Raw genomic sequence first — 21,555 nt, forward strand, 5'->3', positions numbered from 1 at the left:
CTAATATAGAATCATGGGGATTCATGTTAGAATTTGGAGGCGTTATAATTAACCTATTGTAACGTTGATTTTTAGTAGAATCGATGTTATAAACCTTTCTAAAGTTTTTGTGCGACCAATGGTGAAAAAAATAGATTTGTAACGTCGTTTTAATTGAAATCTGACAATAAAAAATATAAATTGACGCAACTCCTATTCATCTCAGTGTAGTAGTGTTGTACTTAGTGTTTTCTATATGACGAGTATTTTCCTTATTAGATCTATAAATAATATAAAATGTAATAGCTATAGGAACATAATTGATAGGTCTACCTATATCGGTGAAAAGTGCAAATGCTTTCAGTTAGAAATGATTATTTTCTCTCAAATAGTTATGAAACTTGGATAGTGCCTAAAATATGTTTAAATTATTAGAAGGAATGCCAATTTAATTTTGAAGGAGGTGTGTGAAATAATTTTAATTTATTATATAAGATCACTAATTAGTTCACAAGTCAGGCTACTAAATTTAAATTCCCTAACTATGTGAATTGGAGGTGCAAATCTTCATCATCATATTTTTCTTATTTAAAATTAAAAAATGTGATGGATTATTCAACTTTAAATTATTATTTTTTTAAGAAAAACAATGATTATAATCATTTTAGAAGATAATGCAATTTATAAAGATCTTGTGTCTTGTTATCTGAGTGGTCAAAGTTTTGAAGATATATATTTCTTTTTTAAATATTATAATTATTTGAAAAACCATCTTTCAAGGGTTGCAGGTATTGACCCTTTGACCTGTTGTAAAGTTACCTTTTTTTTCCATTGAGTGAAGCATTAGGAGAGAGTGCATAAATTCAACAAAGCTATTCAGTCTATTACATATTTATCAAAGTAGTTAGAGATGTGTAGGTGTTGGGAGAGAGTAAATAAATTCAACAAAGCCGTCACAAAGAATTCATATTCATTCTATTATATATCACCAACCGTAGATTAAATACATTAACCAATGAAAAAAATATGATGGATTAATCGATGAGTGGTCATCATTCATTTAGATAAGTGGTTACTATAGCTAGTAACACTCTGGTCGATTTGATATTTTTTTTTTTGTATATTATAGTCCTAAACGTGTTGAATTTGATGTAAGGGAGAACAGAAAGAACTAAGAATGGAACAGATTGAAAGAGAAATAAATGATTCAATGATCTGATGTTTAATCATTCTATTCCAAAGGGATCTTCAAATCAACTTAAGGAACATATTGACTGTCTCGTTAGCTAGACAAAGATGAAAGACGATCGGCTCTATTGCATTTTCAATTCAAAACTCATGTTTTGAAACGTGTTTGATAGTGAAAGAGATCCCAATAGACTTGTACTAGATATATTGTCGTGTGTATGATAACTGGTTAATTAGTCTATTAAGCTTATAACGTTATATGGTATTAATATTTTGGAAGTCATCTTTATTCACTCCAATAAGTATAAAACAAACATAATGTGGATTAGACTCATAGCTAATTGTAGAAGGCCTAAAAAGATTTGACCCTCCTTTAGTTGACCAAAAGTCACATCGTGTCCTAATGTTAGGACAGTCGTCATTGACCATTCAAAGATGACTGAGCGTCACGTGGAAGCAAATAGATGAAATAGAGTGAGCACAAAGGAGGACGATGTGCCATAGTGAGATGGCAAAAGTGTGCGTGCTAAGGCTGTCTCAGCTAACCGAAAAGATAATAATAAAGTTACGAAAGTGGTTTCAGGTATCGTTAAAGATAAGACAAAAAGGAATAACTGGTGTATACAAACTTAATGGAATGCGTTTAATAGTTATTGAATTGACAAACGACATAAGGAAAGAAGGCCGATCGACAAGCCAAAGCTAGATCAATATAAAGACGTCACTTGTACCCATCAACTGATGATGTCAATGTGGATTAGGGTTTTCCTTTGCCAAATGGTGGAGATTAACATGCCAGAACCCTTTATAAATTAAGAATAGACGAGACCTTGAAAGGGATGTATCCTTGGAGTGGTGATAATCTGACTATCCCACATGGCATACTCAATCGACTACCTGATGTGACAAGTTTGGGATCATAGATCTACCTTCCTTGGGATACACGATTCCCTCGAGATACACTTTTTTAATGGGGAAGTGCAGCCATGTATTTCGAGGAGCGCAAATCTATGGTACCTGAACCTTTCACATCAGGGTAGTCGATTCACTTTGCCACGTTGGGTGGTCAGATTATCACGTTTCATATCCTTAACCACATTTTTGGAGCCACCATATTAACTTTACAAAACATACTTGATTTGATATGTTTGTGGGACCTATATGAAGACTTTCAGGATTTAAGTCACTTTATTAATATCCATTATACCCTTACAATCAAAATTGAACTTTTAAATATGGTTATTGGGGTTAGTTTTATTTGAATAATTTTAGAGAGACTAAAGGCGCCCGAGTTTTTGAGAGAAAAATCCAAGATTATTGGCAAGAGATTAAAAAGATTATCCTATAAAATCAAAAATAATAGATTTTGGGGAAAATTTAAATGGCATGAGCCTTGAGATAAGGGTATTTTGGTCATGTTTGTCACATACATAAAAGGCTCAAATCAAGGGTGTAGGTCATCAATTTAAAATTGAGGGGACTATCTCCAATTTTCACTAAAACCTTAATGACACCTTAAAGTCATCAATTTTATTGTCAGATATGAGGAAAGTAACCACGAAGCTAGCAAAGTTGATCAGGCCGACTTAAAATCCCCAAGCCCGTGGTTCTAAATGATACCAGGCTTTGGGTTTAGTTGAGCCCACGGGCTTTTTAAAACTATACATGAAGTATTTCTATTCTTTAAAAAAAAAAATCCTTATAAATGTGAAATTTTATTTCTAACCAAAAATAAAAAATAAATAGAATGGTGTTGGAGTGACCTCAAGATTGTACCTCATATCACACTTTGACGTGAAAGTGGATAGGAACCATACATGTTTTTTCACTCGTATCTCGATGAAAACATATATGGTTCCCATATGCTTTCACGTAAGGATGTACGATGTGAGGTACAATCTTGAGGTCACATTCAACATTATTCATAAATAAGTAATGAGTAACATAACAATTTTGTTAAATTTGAAGTTTTGCAATATAAATAAAATAATGTATTGGCCATTGGGGATTGTAGAACTGAATCACAATGGTACATTACCAACTTCCTTCCTTCGAGGGACATACATATATGGTGGTGTATGAATTGATCTCACCATGAGCTATATATGGTCCTGCTTTACGTCAATATGGTGGAGGATATGTTTGAGGTTCATTTTACTTTGGTCATGAGCAATGTATCTCAAGCAAAATGTATTTAAGGAAATCTTTCTTATCGAGTTTTTTCTTCTCGTTGTAGTCTAAAACCTTTCTTGATATTTTAGATTTCTTTGAGATCAAACAATTTTTGTCTCGACTCACCTAGCCCATTAAGTAGATGTATTAGTTATTAGCCCATTTTGAGACGAGATTGGAAAGATTATCCTTTGTGTGATAATCTTATTTACTTCGAAAACAATATGCTCAATCCACGATTGAGGCTCTTCGTTAAACCGATGGTTGAGATGCTTGGGATACCTTGGAGAAGTGTGTAAGTATAAAAATGTACAAATCCCTTGAATGTTGATGCGGATAGAGAGGAATTTTTTTTTTATCATCTAAAATTTTGTCCAAATCTCTCTAAACCTTTCTATTATCCCAAAACCTCTATAAAAATCCCTAGAAGAACAAACCAAGATGAAGAAGAAGAAAAAAAAGGAAGGAAGAAAAGAAGAAGACTAAAGTGGGGCTAAACCCTCCAACCTCCCCCTTTTAATCCTCTTTACTTTGAGCACTTTTCTTACTTAGCTTATTTGCTTGCTTCTTAATATAGTTATTTAAATTTCTAGTTTAGAGACTTTGAGAGAGAGAGAGAGAGAGAGAGAGAGAGAGAGTAATCCCTCTAAGAGGTAATCTTCCCTAATAAATCCTCAATAAGTTCATTGAGAGCATTAGATTAGGTTTTACTTTATTTATTTATTGCCATGCAATTTAAATTCATAGTATAGATGTTTTGCTTTATTTACTTTACTTGCATTTTAAATTTTCTAGAATAATAGTTCTTTTTGTTTTACCTTCTTTGATGGAAATAGAGTTAAAGAGTAAACCCTCTCTAGAAGTAATCTTCTCTTGATAAGTTCATCACATGCATATACTTTGCACACACTCACTTTTAAAATAACTACAAGCAAGAGTATAGGTCCATATAAACCTATATTCAACCTTTAGAATCGACAAAAATAATTTAAAAATGGACCAAATCTCATGCATGTAGTCTTGATTCTCATATGGTGTGGTTCAAATCATGAACCTCACAAAATGATCAAATTAATAAATAAAGTCTCCCTAAGAAGCACATAAAACTATTTTAAAGCTTTAGGATTTCAAATAATAAGATCCATGTGGGTTTCCATCAAAGTCCTAAGTTCACAAAAAATTTCATCAAGCAACATTTTTATTTTAGCTTGCTTATTAATTTAAATTTTCTATTTCATAAAACTAGATTATAGTTCTTTTGTCTCTTAATTTTCTCCAGAAGTTCTTTTACTTTCAAAATAAAAAAAGAGTTTCCTAATCACACCATTTGGTTATCTATTGATAACCATCTTAGGATAGGAGGGATAATGTGCCTAACACTTTCTTTGTCCCTCAACTGAACCTCCTTACCTTAAGATTTCTAAGTAGATCATTTTTTCCTTGTCTTTTGGATATGTAAGGCACTACAAGCTAAAAAATAAAATTTTATGAAATATTTTTAAGGTGCTCATTTACACCTTAATTGTATGGTGGCGACTCCTAAACCCGTGTAAATGAACTCAAACCTCTCCAAAAGTTTTGAAATCTATGTATCTACATAGGCCATATATGTTTTTATTGTAGATACGTTAAAGATTTTTTAAAAATCTCGAAGTCTTCAATTTTTTAAATGATTCCAATAGGCATAAAAAAGCAAGAAGACCAATAGATTTAAAAGAAAAAACAGCCGATTTAATTAATTCAACTTTACCCACAAAAGATAAAAAATGAGCTTTCCCTCAACTCAAGAAAGGGATTTTGTTAATAAGTGGTTGGCATAGAGCGACTGTTAACTAAGGAGAAAATAAAAAATAAAGGGAAGACCAAATATTGAATTGGAAGAAATCCCTTTTAAAAAAGACAAGATATTAAAAATAATACTTTTATTAGAGAAAGACTTACTAAAACAAATAGTACTCTTGTCCACATTAGTTTCAGAACCAGAGATTTGGAGAAAAAAATCCAAACGATTTTTAATATTGGTCGTTAAAGTTGAAGAATGTCATCAACAAAAATTAGATAAGAAATAGATGGTAAATTCCTACCTCTAAAAGCATAGATAAGATTATTTTCCACTTGAAGTTCAAGAATGCTCAAATAACTTTGATGACTATTTTTTTTAATCAAAATCACTCATATAAAGTCCCGTAAATAATAGGCCATTGTAAAAGTGAAAGACTATGTAAGGGGATTCATACCCAATAATCTAATTGTGTTGAGTCAATATTTGTTCAGATTAGAACTCAAAAGTATATGGTGGTTCAAATGTTAGTTGACTAAGATAAATAATATATATATATTTTAATTTCTGGAACAACAACACATTATCTAACTTGACATGATTATTTCCAATAGTAAGAGATGTGAAGCCTAAATGAGTAATATCTATTGTATCACCATTTCCAACAATTATTTTTTCTCTAGACCATGATATTTACTGATATAATGGAGCTTACTAGGATTAGCAGTCATATGTGCGCTAGCACTAGTATCAGGGAACCAAGCGTTATCTTGATTATCATAAATGGATGGCACTGCCAAAGCTTGTGGGATGTCATCAATTTGATATGTTTGATTGAACCTATGCCAACAATGCAAAGTTATGTAGTTGGGATTTGGCACACAGTAGCGGAGCTTGTAAGGAACTTGTGGGGGCAATTGCCCTCATAGAACTTTGAGAGAGTCCTGTATTTTCAACTAAATACATGCCTCATTTGCCCCCACTCACTCATCTCACTCCTTATTTGCCCCCACCCCATCACCTCCCTCCAATTCCCCCCTAACCCCCTTATAGGTTTTGAAGATGACATTGTATCTTGATTGGGCCTTCTCTTATGGACTAATTGGAAAAGACCTAAATAGCATTTTCTTCAACTTTCAACAAAAAGTCTTTGAATTTATCTCCAAAACTATTCATATTCAAGCTTTTCGACAATACAATTAATTATAGTTTGCCTCCACTACAATAAAATCCTGGCTCCACCCCTATTGGCACACTTCCCCTTTATCGTTTTGAGAATGAAATAGTCGAGTTTGTTATTGTTGTTGATTGGCCTTTTCAAACTCTTTGTCTTGTTGGTTATTTCGAGTACCAACATTACTATAGGATATATAACCAACTTGGGTAAAGCCACGGCCTTTGGATGTAAAACTACTCTGTTGTGGTGTACTCTTTTTTTCAGAATTTTTGTTCCCTCCTTGTGGTTGGCCTAGTGGCAAGCCGAGCCTTGATAAGCTTACTAGGAAGAGTAGGTCAAATGTTCGAAACCCCACAAAGCTATGAATTTCTTAGGGCCACCCTCCAAGGTCCGGTTGACCCTTGGCTAGAAGATGGTTCTTTGATTGATCAATATAGTAGACGCTCAATGTTCCAAATGAATAGCAACCTAAATACTAAAAGTTGTGGACTTCACTTCGCTAATGACAGTGTTGGATTGGGTTATGCAGAGACAACATCAGATTAGCATCCATCAACGACATACTATATTCGGCTCTAGATGCCAATTTTTCCCTTTATCCATTAATTGGATTTATATATCCAAGGAATGATCAAAATATATATTTTTATTTTCTTAAGAATGGGAATCAATTTTTTAAAACTCGTTCCACCGAAATGTCCACCGAGTCAAGTCAACTTAATGACTCATAGATTCATTGGCAAATCAAAATGTACTTATAAAATAAATTTAATATTTTAAATCTTAAAAACTATATTTGTTTTTGTTGTTTCAGGGAAAAAATATTAGACATAATATATATAACTTAGCTAAATTTCCAACTTGTCTCTACATCTGTTTGATTCAAATCAGTGAGTTTCTGAATCAACTTGGTCAGTCCAACATTTTGATTAAATCTTGATTGATCAGCTATTATTAAGCTAAGCGTATCGAAAGAGTTTAAGTGTTTCGAAGACCAGGCCCAACAAGTGATCCGACCAGGTCCAATCAGATTTTGTTATGTAATCTATTTGGATAAAAGTATACCCATTTGTAGATATTTTAATAAAATGCCAGTGAGTCCAACCAAATTGAATCAGGTCTGATCGTGGTTCGACCAATTTGACAAATTTTTAGTCCAAATCAACTGCTCGATCCACATATTATATACTTCATGGTCCAATTTGTTATATTGAATTGGGTCTAATAAAAATTTGTAATACAAAGCGTCCACTTCATATACCATCATCTTCTTTCATGAAGAACAAAAATTAATGAAAAAAAACAAAAAAAAAAACAAAAGATCTTACACTAAATATTCCTGAAATATGATGCACTTGAATAAGATTTATATTGATACATAAGATTAAGTATAAAATTATATATAACAATGATTTGGTGAATCAATATACACCTTATTATTATGCATCCATAATCTGATGCATCAATGTATACTTACAACGCATCCTATCTAATATTCTATTAACAAATTTGATCTTAAATTTTTAACCTAAGAAGGGATTTTTTACTCGACCCGACACGTTTGACCTTGATCAAATGGCTAAAAACTTTAACATAACGACTCACCATTCCTCCCTCTTCTTCTTGTTTTTTCACTATTTGGAGATTTTTCTCTTCTTCTTTGAAATAGTGTCTTAGTGAATTATTGTTGCTGTCCCTTGGAGCTTCCATCGGTTTCGTTTCTTCCTTTTCGTCTCTCAACTTCGATTCTTTGTCGCCATCGATTAGTTCTTTTAAGCTTCTATGATCAACATCCTTATCAAAGCCCGCTGTGGTAATGGGTATGATTGTTTGATCAGCTCCTTCGTTCTTCTTCGATGGTTTTCTTGTTCTCTTTGACATGCTAAGATCATAATGTCGTTTACATGGATTGCACTCGCTTCCCATATTATGAGCGAGCGAATTAAGTTTAGAGGAAACAAAGCTAAAGAGGGAGAGACTGAGAGAAATAAGATTGCTTAGAAAATAAAGGAAAATGTGAGGATCATTGTTTGCTTAATATTTAATTAATGGTGAGTTTAACTTGTTAAAAATGGTGGAGTGTCTTTGTCGGGTCATTTTTAACATTTGAAAGAGCAACTCTCTTCACATGTCAGCTGATGGATTGAGATGGAAAGCATACCAAACACATCTGTTCATAGTCTTTGTATGACCTACTCAACATTTTACCATATGTATAAGGAATTATTCGAACCATGCATCTTGTAATGTCTAATTGAAGATATAGTATGTTAGAAATTAGTGTACCATACCTTTATGAAAATAAAAGGAAGTCATTCCCATATATATATATGGGGGCGGTTCAAGGGACATACGTAAAAACAATGGTTCTTCAAAATATGGGTTAGAAGTTTTGGATTGAACTGATTTTTTGTGAGGATGGTCTCTATGCTGAGAAGATCATCCTCACAAAAAATCAGCTCAATTTAAAACTTATAAGTTCATCAAAAGTGATTTACAAAATTATTGATAAAAAACGACGGTCCACATTCTAAATCACTTTTGATGGGGTTAGAAGTTTCAGATTGGACTGATTTTTTTTTAGGAGGATCTTCTCATCATAAAGATCATCCTCACCAAAAATCAATTTAATCCAAAATCTATAACCCATATTTTGAAAATTTATTATTATTACATTATTTTTACATATGTCCCATAATCCATCCCACTACATATATATATATATATATATATATATATGGGTCCCGTTCAGCAACAAACATTTTGACAAACATTTTGGCAAAACATTTTTCAAAACATGGGTTAGAGGTCTTGGAATGGGCTGATTTTTGGTGAGGATGATCTCTACGGTGAGGAGATCATCCTCGCCAAAAATCAGCCCATTCCAAAACTTCTAGCCCCAGTTTACAAGTTGAAAAATCGTGGACCGTCCATTTTTTGTAAACCATTTTTGATGGGGTTAGAAGTTTTGGAATGGGCTGATTTTTGGTGAGGATGATCTCCTCATCGTAGAGATCATCCTCACTAAAAATCAGCCCATTCCAAGACTTCTAACCTTTGTTTTGAAAAATGTTTTGTCAAAATGTTTGCCAAAATGTTTGTTGCTGAACATTTCCCTATATATATATATATATATATATATATATATATATAAACTCTGTAATAAATACAAATTTGTCCAACCAAATTAAACCTATTTGACTATAAAACATTACAAGCATGTCATAATTTCAATTAAGACGAAACATTCTTAGAATGTCTCAATTGAGAAAAAGCTACAATTATAACAACGTCAGAATAAGATCTTAAACCTTGATATTAATCAAACCTTAAGCATGTATTGGCCTCCGCTTCACCATCGAACAGTAGGTAACATATAAAAAAAACACAGTTTACGTTTGTGATGTATGGTATCACTCCTCTTTGTAATACAAAGAATGTTTCAATTATTGATGACTTCTGCTATCTTCGAGTAACATTCCACTGGATACCAACCTCGATTTACTGGTTCAAAATTACAGCCTTAATGCCTCGCAACTTCATATCACACAACTGAAGTTTTTTACCAATGGGTCCACAAGAAGATCATTTACAGCCCAATGCTAGCATCAAAAGTCAAATTACTAATATATTTTGTATTATATCTAAGGGAATATTCCTTGGTTATATGGGTCAATTGATATATATATATATATATATATATATATATATATATATATATATATATATATATAGGGTCAGGTTCAAGGGCCATGTGAGAAAACATGTGAGAAAACTTTCGTTTTTCAAAATAAGGGTTAGAGGTTTTGGATTGAGCTGATTTTTTGCAAGGATGGTCACTATGATGAGAAGATCATCCTCACAAAAAATCAGCTCAATCAGAAACTTCTAAATCCATCAAAAGTGATTTACAAATTAGTGATAAAAAATCGACGGTCCACATTCTAAATCACTTTTAATGGGGTTAGAAGTTTCAGATTGGGCTGATTTTTTTTTTTTTTGGATGATCTTCCCATCATAGAGATCATCCTCACAAAAAATCAGCTCAATCCAAAATTTCTAACCCATATTTTAAAATTTTATTTACCGTCGAAAGTTTTCTCACATGGCCCTTGAACCTGACCCATATATATATATATATATTGGGGCGGTTCAAGGGACATGTGTAAAAACATATGTAAAAACAATGGTACCTTTCAAAAAAATATGTAAAAACAATGGTTTTTCAAAACATGGGTTAGAGGTTTTGGATTGAGCTGATTTTTTGCGAGGATGGTCTCTATAATGAGAAGATCATCCTCACAAAAAATCACCTCAATCTGAAATTTCTAAATCCATCAAAAGTGATTTACAAATTATTGATAAAAATTGGTAAAAAAATCAACGGTCCACATTCTAAATCATTTTTAATGGGGTTAGAAGTTTTAGATTGGACTGATTTTTTTTTCGGATGATCTTCCCATCATAGAGATCATTCTCACAAAACATCAGCTCAATCCAAAACTTCTAACCTATATTTTGAAATTTTATTAATGTTACATTATTTTTACATATGTTTTTTCATGTCCCAGAGAGAGAAAGAGAAAGAGAGAGAGAGAGAAGCACTGTGTTTTCTAGTGAGAGAAAGTCCGAAGATTGCTTGGGGGTGACTTGAACTTCATCTCTTGGTTTCAAAGGCTGCATGCCCTTGGGGGATTGTCGCCCTAACTATGTAGGAATAGATCCTTGTTGGTTGAGGAAAGGTTTCATCCATTTCCTTATTTCCTTTCTCTTCCTTCCTTAGCTTTTCTCATGCACATGAAGTTTTAATGATGGGTGAGACTAGAAATCCAAAGTCTTCTGAGAATGTTGTAGGACGGGTTCCTCCAGCTGTTAACTTACGATGAAAGGGGATCGATCTTGTTCTTTTTCAGTTTGACACGGTGAACCGACTATTTTCTTTCAAAAGAAGATATTTCTGTAGGTTCAAATTCCTTCATGTTCGTGTGAGATTTAAGTATATTCTAAAGAATCGTGATAAAATGACTCCCCCATGTGGCATACTCAATCGATCGATTCCTGACGTGACATGTGCTTGAACCGTAGATCTGCACTCTTCAGGATACATAACTGCACATATTATGAGGATGTGCAATTGTGTATCCTGAGTGTAGACACTCAATTTTTGGCCGAGTCCAAGAGCATCAAGAATTTTTCAAGAATAAGCTTGACCCAATGTATTTTTCAAAAGATTTTAAAACCCATCTTTCAAGTAGCCACATGGACTGAAGGCCATTTTAAGAAGGAATTTTAAGCTTGGCCGAACCTTACTTTCGACTAGGTCATTTTTAGTCCTGGAATAACCTTACCCACGTTAGAGGGAATTTTTGGTATGATCGAACCTTAGTTTCAACCAGGCCATTTTTTTAGCTTGGGTGAACCAAATGTTAAAATTTTGTTTGGCTGAACCAAGGTTGGATTTTTGTTAAATTTGGCTTGGCCGAATCTTAGGTTCAACCAATTACGTTATGCAGTTGCAAGACCCATATGTGCTCGAATTTCCTTAAGACAAATTACTTTCTAATCCCGTTCCTTAATGAATTTTTCTTCAAGAAATTCCATCATTTTACTCTTTTATACTTGCATTAATTTTCTAGTAATTGCATCACCTAGATTTTTAAGTAAGTATTCAAGATCTTCTAACAAGGACTTTTGGTCAAGATTGGTCCCCACAAAAGTATTTTACCTCTCTAACCTCACCATGTTAAACTTAAATAGAAATGTTTTACTCTTGTGCCCATTGACCTCATCTTTAATTCAACTAGATTTTCTATGATTCAACATAATTTGACCAAGTTCCATGAGTTATGACCATTTTATCCTATCAAAGGAATTCTTTAGAACTTGTACACAAAGGCTAGAATATCTCTAGGTTGTTAGAGTGTTAGTTAGGTTAAATGTCTAAAAAGTCCAAAAATCATCCACATAATTGTAGACACCCCATTTTTGCATTCGCCTGATTAATCAACTCGTCAACCCGATAGCAACGATTCCCAATGATGGATATTTATTACAATGTTTTATTTTGTTACCAGATATGTTTCAGAAATCTGGATGAGGTATGTCGAACTGACAAAACCTTAGAAACCACGCTACGCTAGAAAAATATGATCCCAAAAACATAGAAATCATTATCTTGTAGACAAAAAGAAGTTTCACGATAAAAATCACTAAAAATTGATCAAATTACCAAAATACCCATGACATCAAAATATCCCTAAAGCCTACGTTATGCTTAGAAAAACTCATTCAAATACATAAAACAACAAATCGAAATCAAATAAATCATTTCTCCAATTTTAACAGAATTTGAAAAAATTATGAAAATGCCCCTCATAAAGTTCACGACCATTTCACACAAAAATTTTCATAAATGACACAAACCAATATTTTCATTGAATTCCTTATGAAAAATCGATTCTAAAACATCTTAGAACATTAAAAACCGACTTAAAACGCGAAAAGTCCTCTCCGACGGTAAAACGATAATTTCACAATTTTCATAATTAAAAATTTCAAAATTAATAAATAAAATATTAAATAATTAAAGTGAGACATTAATGAAATTAATTTAAAATTTTGAACTAAAAAAATCGATCAATCGGGCTCTCAGGCAAAATTGTTGAGGGTTCGCAAGATATTTCTTTAAGGACCCCTCCATTTGGGGGTCCAAAGAATTAAAGATATAATAGAGGGGGGGTTCTCCAAAAAATTAAAGTCAATCAAGTAAGACTAAAATCAAGGTATTAAAGTCAATCAAGTAAGACTAAAGTCAAAATTAAAGTCAATTAACCAAGACTAAAGTCAAAATCTTAAAGTTAATCAATTAAGACTAAAGTCAAAATCTTAAAGTCAATCAAATAAGATCAAAAGTCAAAATCCTAATAGAGTTCCAATTAAATAATAACTCTATTTAATAGAGTTCTAACTAAAATATAACTCTACCTAAAACAATTCTAATTAAAATACAACTCTACCTAAAATAATTCTAACTAAAATACAACTCTAACTAAAAGAATTCTAATTAAACACTAATTCTATCTAAATCAACCCTTAAAAAAATCTATAAATAGAGGTCCTCACACCTTATTTTCGTATCAAATCATAAACCTTACAAAAAGCAGGTCAAGAAGCCTCCCCAACCTTCCCAAAATCCTAATTTTGAAGCCCTAACTCCTTATCTAACATCCATACCTCAACTTTAGTTCAAAACACACCCAAAAACCCTTCCAAAACACCTTCAAATCTATAAGACAAATTAGAAAACTCACAGATCTAAGAAGAAGATACCTCAACTTGGAGATCAGAAATCAACTCCGGTGACGGATGAATAGTAAGAAAATGCATACGTAGATACTCTTCGCTGGTATTGAGGGAATCGTTGTAATTGGCAAGGTAACTTTCTTTTATATTTTTTATAATTATTTGTTATTTTTGGTCTATTTTGCAATGTAACCGATTTTTGGGAAGAAATAGAGACCGGCATTTTCCGGACGGGGTTGGTGCCTAACACCTTCCAACCCCGTAACGTGATCCCCGAACCCGTATTTTCTTTCGTAGATTAGTTGTCTTTGTTTTAAGAGTTAATGATCAGTTCCTAGACCGTAATAACTAGGTGGCAACTCCCAAACCTCGAGGGTCAAAAACGGATCTGCGCACCCCACGGATCGAGGGCGCTTTCAATAATTACATGCCATTCGGGTTAATTCTCTCCAATTTGACTCAAGATCAATGTCTTAGGATCATTCTAGCTTCCATCAAGAATTCTCTAGAACTTTTGGGATTTTACCATCCTACCAATTGATGATTAAGATTGGTTAAACCCAATAGGATGTAAAGACCATGAAAGCCAAGGAGAAGAGAGGTAATTAGGGTCCTTCAATGAGATTTTAATGAAAATATTGGGAAGTTTAAGAATTATGACAAGGTTATCACCAAAGGTCTCCAAAAATCTTATAAATTGGACCCCCATCCAAGGCAAAGAAAGAAAAGCTCTAATGATCCACAATTCTCTCTAAGCCTTCTAAATCCTACCAAAACTTTGTCTAAATCTCATCTCACCCATCCAAGAAGCTCTAACCAAGCAGAAGAAAGAGAAAGAAGAAGATCAAGGTGGGGAGAAGACTTCAATTTCAATTTTTCATTATGTAGTCATTCCTCTCATTCTCCCACTTCTATCTAGTCCCTTTCTTTTACTTATAAGTAGTTTTCTTTTATACTTCCTTTAATTCCAAGCAACGTAAATTTGTAGAATTATTGGTTTGAGGCTTGGGGGTAAAGAGTAATCCCTCATTGTGAAGTAATCTTTCCCAATAAGTCCTCAATAAGCTCATTGAGAGCATTTAGTTTATGATAAAAGTAGTTTAGTTCATTTCCTTTGTTATTTAATTTCAAATTCTTAGTTGTAATCTTTTCTTTATTTCTCATGGCTTAAGAGTTAGAGAGTAAAACCTCCTAGAGGTAATCTTTTCATTGTAAGCCCACTCATGCATACACATTTGCTCACACCACTCTTTATTTACAAAAAGATTAAGAGTTAAAGGTGGTGATCTTCTTAGATCCTCACCTAGCTTTCTAAACCAACACAAAAAAATAGTCACAAAAGGGACATAAATCATGTGTAAGGCCTCTAGCTTTTTCATAGTGGTGTCCAACCATTGGACACCTCCTAAAGGGTAAAATCAACAAAAAAAAGGGCTCTTAAGTGAGTATATAAATTTTCAAAAGTGTTTTGGAGATCAAAGTGGTAGAATTCAAGTGGATTCTCACTAAAATCCTAAGCACACAAAAATTTTCAGCAAGCACCCACTTTATTTTTAGCTTGAATAGTATCCTCTTTTCTTCATTTTATGAAATTAAATTATAGTTATTTTGCCTTTTAACTCTCTTTAAAAAAATTTATTTTCAAAACTCAAAAAATTTGATTTTTATTTTTGCCATTGGTCAATCTATTAGTAACCATCTAAGGAGAGGAGAAACAAGATGCCTAACACCTTCCTTATCCCTCAACTGAACCTCCTTACCTTAGTTTTCTAGGTAACCATTTTCCTATTCTCCTTTGGCTATATGAGTCACTACAAACCAAGAAAATAAAATTTTAAAACCTTCTTGTGGTGTCTATTCACACTTGAACTCTTTGAATGGGGGTGACTCCTTAATTCGTATAGATGAGCTCAAACTTCCCTAAAGATTTTGAAGCTCACATATCTACACTGAGGAGTACAGATCTACAGTTCAAGCACATGTCACATCAGGGAAATCGATTGAGTATGTCCCGTGGGAGAGTCGTTTTATTATTACTCTATTCTAAATCATTCCACATAAACAATAATAAACTATGATTAACCAAAGTCATGAAATCACATATATCTCAAGAACCTAAATCTAGCTTTCTAATAGTTAAATTTAAGGGCTTACCTTGTGTCATTGGAATGGATAAATTGAGCAATAATATAATCTTGTAGATCATGTGCAAAATCTCCAAATATGTGAACTGATTTAGATCCATGTGCTTTTAAGTCCAAACTCACATTTGATTCCCTCTCTGTCGTGGTATGACTATAGGATTCTAGTGATTGATGGAGATCACTTCAATACAAAATCTTTTGTGTCAATCTCTTATGGTCGATTGATTTCTTAGCCTTACGGGGATATCATCCTTATTAAATAAAAGGGAATTGAGGGCCTTAGAATTCTTCTTTTAATAGGATTCTTATCCGTCAAGGTTTCCTTCTAAAATTTGATGAGGCTATTTCTATTTTCCAATTATAGTGGGATTCCTTTATGATTTTTGCATTCTCAATGCTCCAAGCAATCACAAAGCTTTACAATGGCTTCTAAAGGGTCTAGCAACATAGTTAGCAATTCAGTATATAGCAAAAAATTGTTATGGGGTAGATTAATTCGAGTATGATTCGGAATATATATTTAGTAGTTCGGTCAAAATTTTGAAGAATTGCAAAAATGCGATACGAGAATGGTAATTTGGCTTCAATACTCTAGAAAACATTAAAAAATTCATGAATATACCTATTAAAATTATCATAGTACTCATATCCAAAGATTTAGAAAACTCAACTATCTTTTTAAGATTTATTATTTTTATATCTTATTTTTTAAAATCACCATCAGTACCTTTCATTTCTATATAGATGTATTTCATTTTAATATTTATTCTAAAATAGCATTTATAGACAATTATAAAACTAAGAATAATTTTTTTCTTATGATTAATCATACTACTAACACAAATCTTCATAATGTAAAGCACATATATACTATTTGACTTAATTAAGTTACCAAGACTCATGTTTAAAAAATCCGAGAGTAAAGAGAAATGTAAGAGGAGTGAAAGAAACTAATTGTTGATTGATAATTATGAGATTTGATAACAAACAATAATTAGTGATTGTCTATTGATGAGACCTTGAAGTGAAAAGAATATTATCATGCGATATTGATATAGAATTTGTTTCTTTATAAAAATATGGGTTAATTTGTGTTTTTAACCCTTTTTGCAGAAAGTATTTTTGATTTGTTTAATTTTGGAAAATAACTAATCGTAAATGATAAAAAATGTTTAGACAGTTGCAAATGTTTAATAGGATTTGAATTGGACGGAAGTTTTAATCGATTTGCATAAATTTGGGTATTATTCGAAGAATTACTAACTATACTACCAAGCACTAGAATCGTAAATAATCGCAAATTGACAAGAAATGCTAAATTTTGCGTTTTCCTTTCTTCCACAAATTCCAAGTAAAGCCTTCATTATAGGGGCAGATTTATAAAAATTTCCAAAGCTTATCTGGATACAAATTTATTGTAATAGATAACAATGGTGGATAAGAAAAATTGTAACTATTTCCCCCACAAAAAAAAAAAAAAAATTCTCTATTGGTGGACCCCACAAAAATATTTTTGCTCTTAATTGGCCCAAGAGAGCAAAATCATAGCTCCTACTTCGTTACAATTTCAAATTCTCCCCTCACCAACTATTTATTTTTGGGTTGTCCCTCCATGTTTTGGTCAATTTTAGAGATACCCCTATATGTTTTAAAGATGATGCCTCCCTTAACTTAGGATTTTCTCTAAAAATTAGTAATCTTCAACTGTTTTTTTTTTTTTTTATACCATTTTTTTCAACCTTATGATTTTATTTTCTTCAAACTTGAAACCGCAAGAATAAGATATAAATTTTAGAGAAATAAAAGGATAGATTTTTGGATAGAAAAACCAAGGGTTTATACTAGACATTGAAGATAATAGATCAAAGACGAGATTGGGTTAAACTTGTACTCCCTAGAAGTTAACATCTTAAAGATGATTAATCTCTAAGGTATACTTGTCTTTAATCTTAAGATCTTATCTTCTTCAACCTTCAAATCTCATGAACAAGACAAAAATTTTGGAAGAGTAGAAAAATCAAGGATTTTTTTACAAGGCACTAAATATGATAGATTGGAGATTGAATATGTTAAAAATGGTTTATTCTCGAAGATAATGGCTTAAAGATGATGGATTTTCCAGGAGAAAAATCATGGGGTCTGGTGATACAAAACCTAGTTCAAGGGTTAGGAGCATGTCATCAGCTAGAAAACACAAGGGGTATCTTTGTTATTGATCAAAACATGGAGATTGTGTCTACATTACCCTTTATTTTTTTAACTATTAGATGCAGAAATGCACACACACACACACACACACACACACACACACACACACATATATATATATATTGATGAATAGAAACATATCTTTTCCATTTCCATTCACCTAGTTCATATTTCTGTGAAGAGTCATGCTGGAGTGACCTCAAGCTGGAACCTCATATCGCACTTTTTTGTAAAGAACTCCCATAACAATAATATAAAAAATATCCCAAAAATAATAGCAAGCAAAATATGTTTGAGAGAAATTAACGAAGGAAAGAAAAAATTAGGAAAAACAACCACAATACAAAGAGTTACGTGATTCACTCAATGAGGGCTACATCCACGGGCAATCTGGCAAGGAAATTATCAATCTCAATCTTGGAGAAAATTATAAGGATGAGTTTATAAATAATGTCTTACAATGAAAAGAAAATCAACAAAACCTCCCATAACGATACATGTCATCAAACCCATCTATCTTCTTGCTCCAACTTTGTTTCCACAAGCTTTGTAACACCCCAAATTTTCAATTCGTATCTCGAGGAAAAATAAATAGTGGAATTTTAATAAAATCTTGAAAGTGGGACTTAGGGTAAAACTGTAGGTCCTTATTCTGATCATTTTTAATGGAATCTGACCTCACCATTAGATTCAAAAAGATCGAAAAACATAGTTTAGCCTGTAAGCAAGCTCAAATGCGAGTCCGAATGTAAAAATTGCAAAATCCTCGATTACCGGATCGGACCAAGTTAAAACAGTGACTTTTTGTTAGAGCAATAATTTTTAAAATTCTATTATATCATTGGGTTCATAACGAAAAATTATTCAACATGGGCTACTTATTTGTCATTTTTGGAGATCAGGAAGTCGAATTATAGTCAAAAACAAAAACGACATCAAGTTTAGGGGTCATGTCAGGCCAAAAATGTAAATTTTTGATGGAGATATAATTTGTAGAAATTGACTATACCATTAGATCCGGAATGAAAAATTAGACGAAATAGAGTATTCGTTTGTCAGTTTTAGAGTCCGGATGATCAAGTTATCATTGATCGAAACAATTGACAAAATGCCGAATTCGTCCCACATTTTATTTAAATAATTTTTTTAATTTTTTTTCTCACTCATCTTCCCCAACGCGTCCATATAACCGAGACATATAAAACGATTTTTTTTCTTTTCTCTTCGACCTTCCACCTCAGATCTCTCACAAACGGCTCGCCGTTGACGATCGACGCAGAAGGGAGAAATGTCCGCAGCTACGTTCTCTACAAAACCCACTCAACCTTTCTTCATTTCACTTTCTATTTCATCCAATATCGTCAAAAATCAGCCGTATTTGGATACGAAAATTTCGAAACTTTGACCTCGAATTTCGTCCGTTTCGGGGTCAAACCGTCTTCCGACGCAGAAGGGAGAAACGTCCGCAGCCTCATTCTCTACATAACCTACCCAAATTCCTTCCGTTTTCTCGTGTTTTTCACCCCGTATAGTCAAAAATCAGCGGTATTTTTATACGGAGATTTTCGTCACTTTGACCTCGGTTTTCATCGATTTCGGGGTCAAACCGCCTTTCACCGTAGAAGGGAGAAGAGACGAGCACGTCGAGATCTTCGAAACCACTGGGCCGGTTTTGAAAATCAGCCGCTTCAAAGTTTGGTCCGTCTCGATTTCCGTGCCGATCGCCTCGATTTCCGTACACGTGCTTCGATCCTTTTGCCTAGACATTGTAAGGAACTCTCAATTTCTATTAGTAATCATAGATTGTGAAAAATTGCATTTGGGATTTTATTGAAAAAAAATTTGGATGTATTTCCGAAATGTAGAATTGTTTTGTTATTTCAAAAATTCACGCCAGAAATTGCATGATTGATATGTTTAATTTTATTTTTAACAAATTATACGTGGGTATGGTATTTTAACGCGTTATTTCTATAAATTGGGTCTTGTGCACTACTCGGACCTCGTTTTGATATAAAATTTGTTTTCTTTTTCAATATTATTGATAAAAATAAATTCTTTAGTTGGAAAATGTGATTTAATATTCAATGAACTCGTATTGAGTTGATGAATATCAGAAAATGGATGTTTTATTGAAGAGATTGAAAAGTGTAAAAATCGGAAAGAGGGAAAAATGGTATGAAACGGTAAAATGTCAGAATCACACCCGAGGGGTAATGTCTGCATTTTATGTTATTGTGTTGTGTGTAAGTTGGTGAATAGATATCCAGGGATAATATTATTGGTTGCATGTTTATTTCCTTTCTGTTAGCGCGAGGCGCTGTTTACGTTTCCGTTATGTTATTTATTTTAGGCCGGGTGACCACACTTGCATGGTAGGAAACTGGATATCCATTCCCAACCTTGTATTGTTAATTTCTCTTTTGTTTTCAAATGAAAATAATATATATATGTAGCTATTTTGTGAGCTGTTAAAGAGTTTGTGAATGCCTGAAGGGATAGTGCGTCATATCATCCGGAGTGATGTACTATCCTGGGATGTACGGTAGGGACCACCAAACTCATACGTGGTATGGAACGCGTATGAGAGTGGAGTCACAACTGGAATCCGGGATATTCCTCTCTATCTTTACCAGTGAACTTGTAATGTAAAGGTGGTCGTATACGAATGGTTTGTATATTTGGGAATCACATGTACGCCTGATAGGCATAGACGAAGATGATTGGTCAGTGATCACTAACAATTTATAGTAGTCGAACGTTCTGACACATCGAAAAGAGACCCATTGCTTACGGTCACGTCAAACGGCCAGCCTGAGCCGGATAAATGGTCAACCAAACGTGGTAAGGGCAGCGACCGACCACAAAATCAGGAATTAAAAGTCAGAGAGAAATTGTAACATCATGTCCCGACTGGGAGCGATCCAGTCGTGAATCCCAACACTCTAATTCCAATATTCCACCATTGTGTATTATGTATCTGTTGCTTTACTTTGATATATAAAATGAAATGCATGTTTAATGTTTCCATTTGATCAATTAGATTTGTACATAAAAAAAAATGGTATAGTGAGTACTCTTGATTGATGTAATGTCAGTTTTAAAATGTTTAGTTGCTCATCCCTGGCTATATGTACCAGTTAATCGTAGTTTCTTCTGTAAAATTTTGTATATTTTAAAATGATCCAGTATGTTTATTCGTTCATGTTAGGAGAGGTTATTAGCAGAAATTGTGTTCTTCCTTACTGGGTAACCATTGTTACTCACCCTTTCCTTCTCCATTTTTTAGTTTCAGATCTGAAGCTTGGCGAAACAAGTGTAGAAAACGAACGAGGATCATCTGGTTGGTCAGATAGACAACCAGAGTCCGTCACCTGGTAAGTAATAGGGCTATACCCCCTAGTGGCGTCAGTTTCTCCAGGTAGTCTTATGGATTCTGTCTTGAGTGTTAGGAATTCTGTTAGAGTGAGGAATTTTGTATAATCCTGTATATAATTTTTCTTCTTCTGCACTCTGATTTATTGGACATTATTAGACGTATATAGGCTTCCGCTAGTATTATATTTTGTTTGTTATATGCAGGATTGTATGTCGTTTATCAGGTG

The 21,555-nt window shown here is 33.1% G+C and overlaps 1 protein-coding gene across 1 annotated transcript; it reads right to left on the minus strand.

Moving 5' to 3' along the window:
- Positions 1-7,803: 7,803 nt before the first annotated feature.
- Positions 7,804-8,252, minus strand: LOC147384359 (uncharacterized). Its single transcript, XM_086424804.1, has one exon. The coding sequence runs from the start codon at positions 8,220-8,222 to the stop codon at positions 7,812-7,814; it is 411 nt and encodes a 136-aa protein (XP_086280930.1). The 5' UTR covers positions 8,223-8,252; the 3' UTR covers positions 7,804-7,811.
- Between the last annotated feature and the right edge of the window lie 13,303 nt (positions 8,253-21,555).

This window comes from Akebia trifoliata, chromosome 15 (assembly GCF_017979445.1).
Source record: "Akebia trifoliata isolate Shusen 1 chromosome 15, ASM1797944v1, whole genome shotgun sequence".
NCBI lineage: Eukaryota > Viridiplantae > Streptophyta > Magnoliopsida > Ranunculales > Lardizabalaceae > Akebia > Akebia trifoliata.

What these genes read in the sequence shown, in the direction of transcription:
- LOC147384359 (XM_086424804.1), bottom strand. Translation starts at nt 8,222, where the DNA reads ATGGGAAGCGAGTGCAATCCATGTAAACGACATTATGATCTTAGCATG.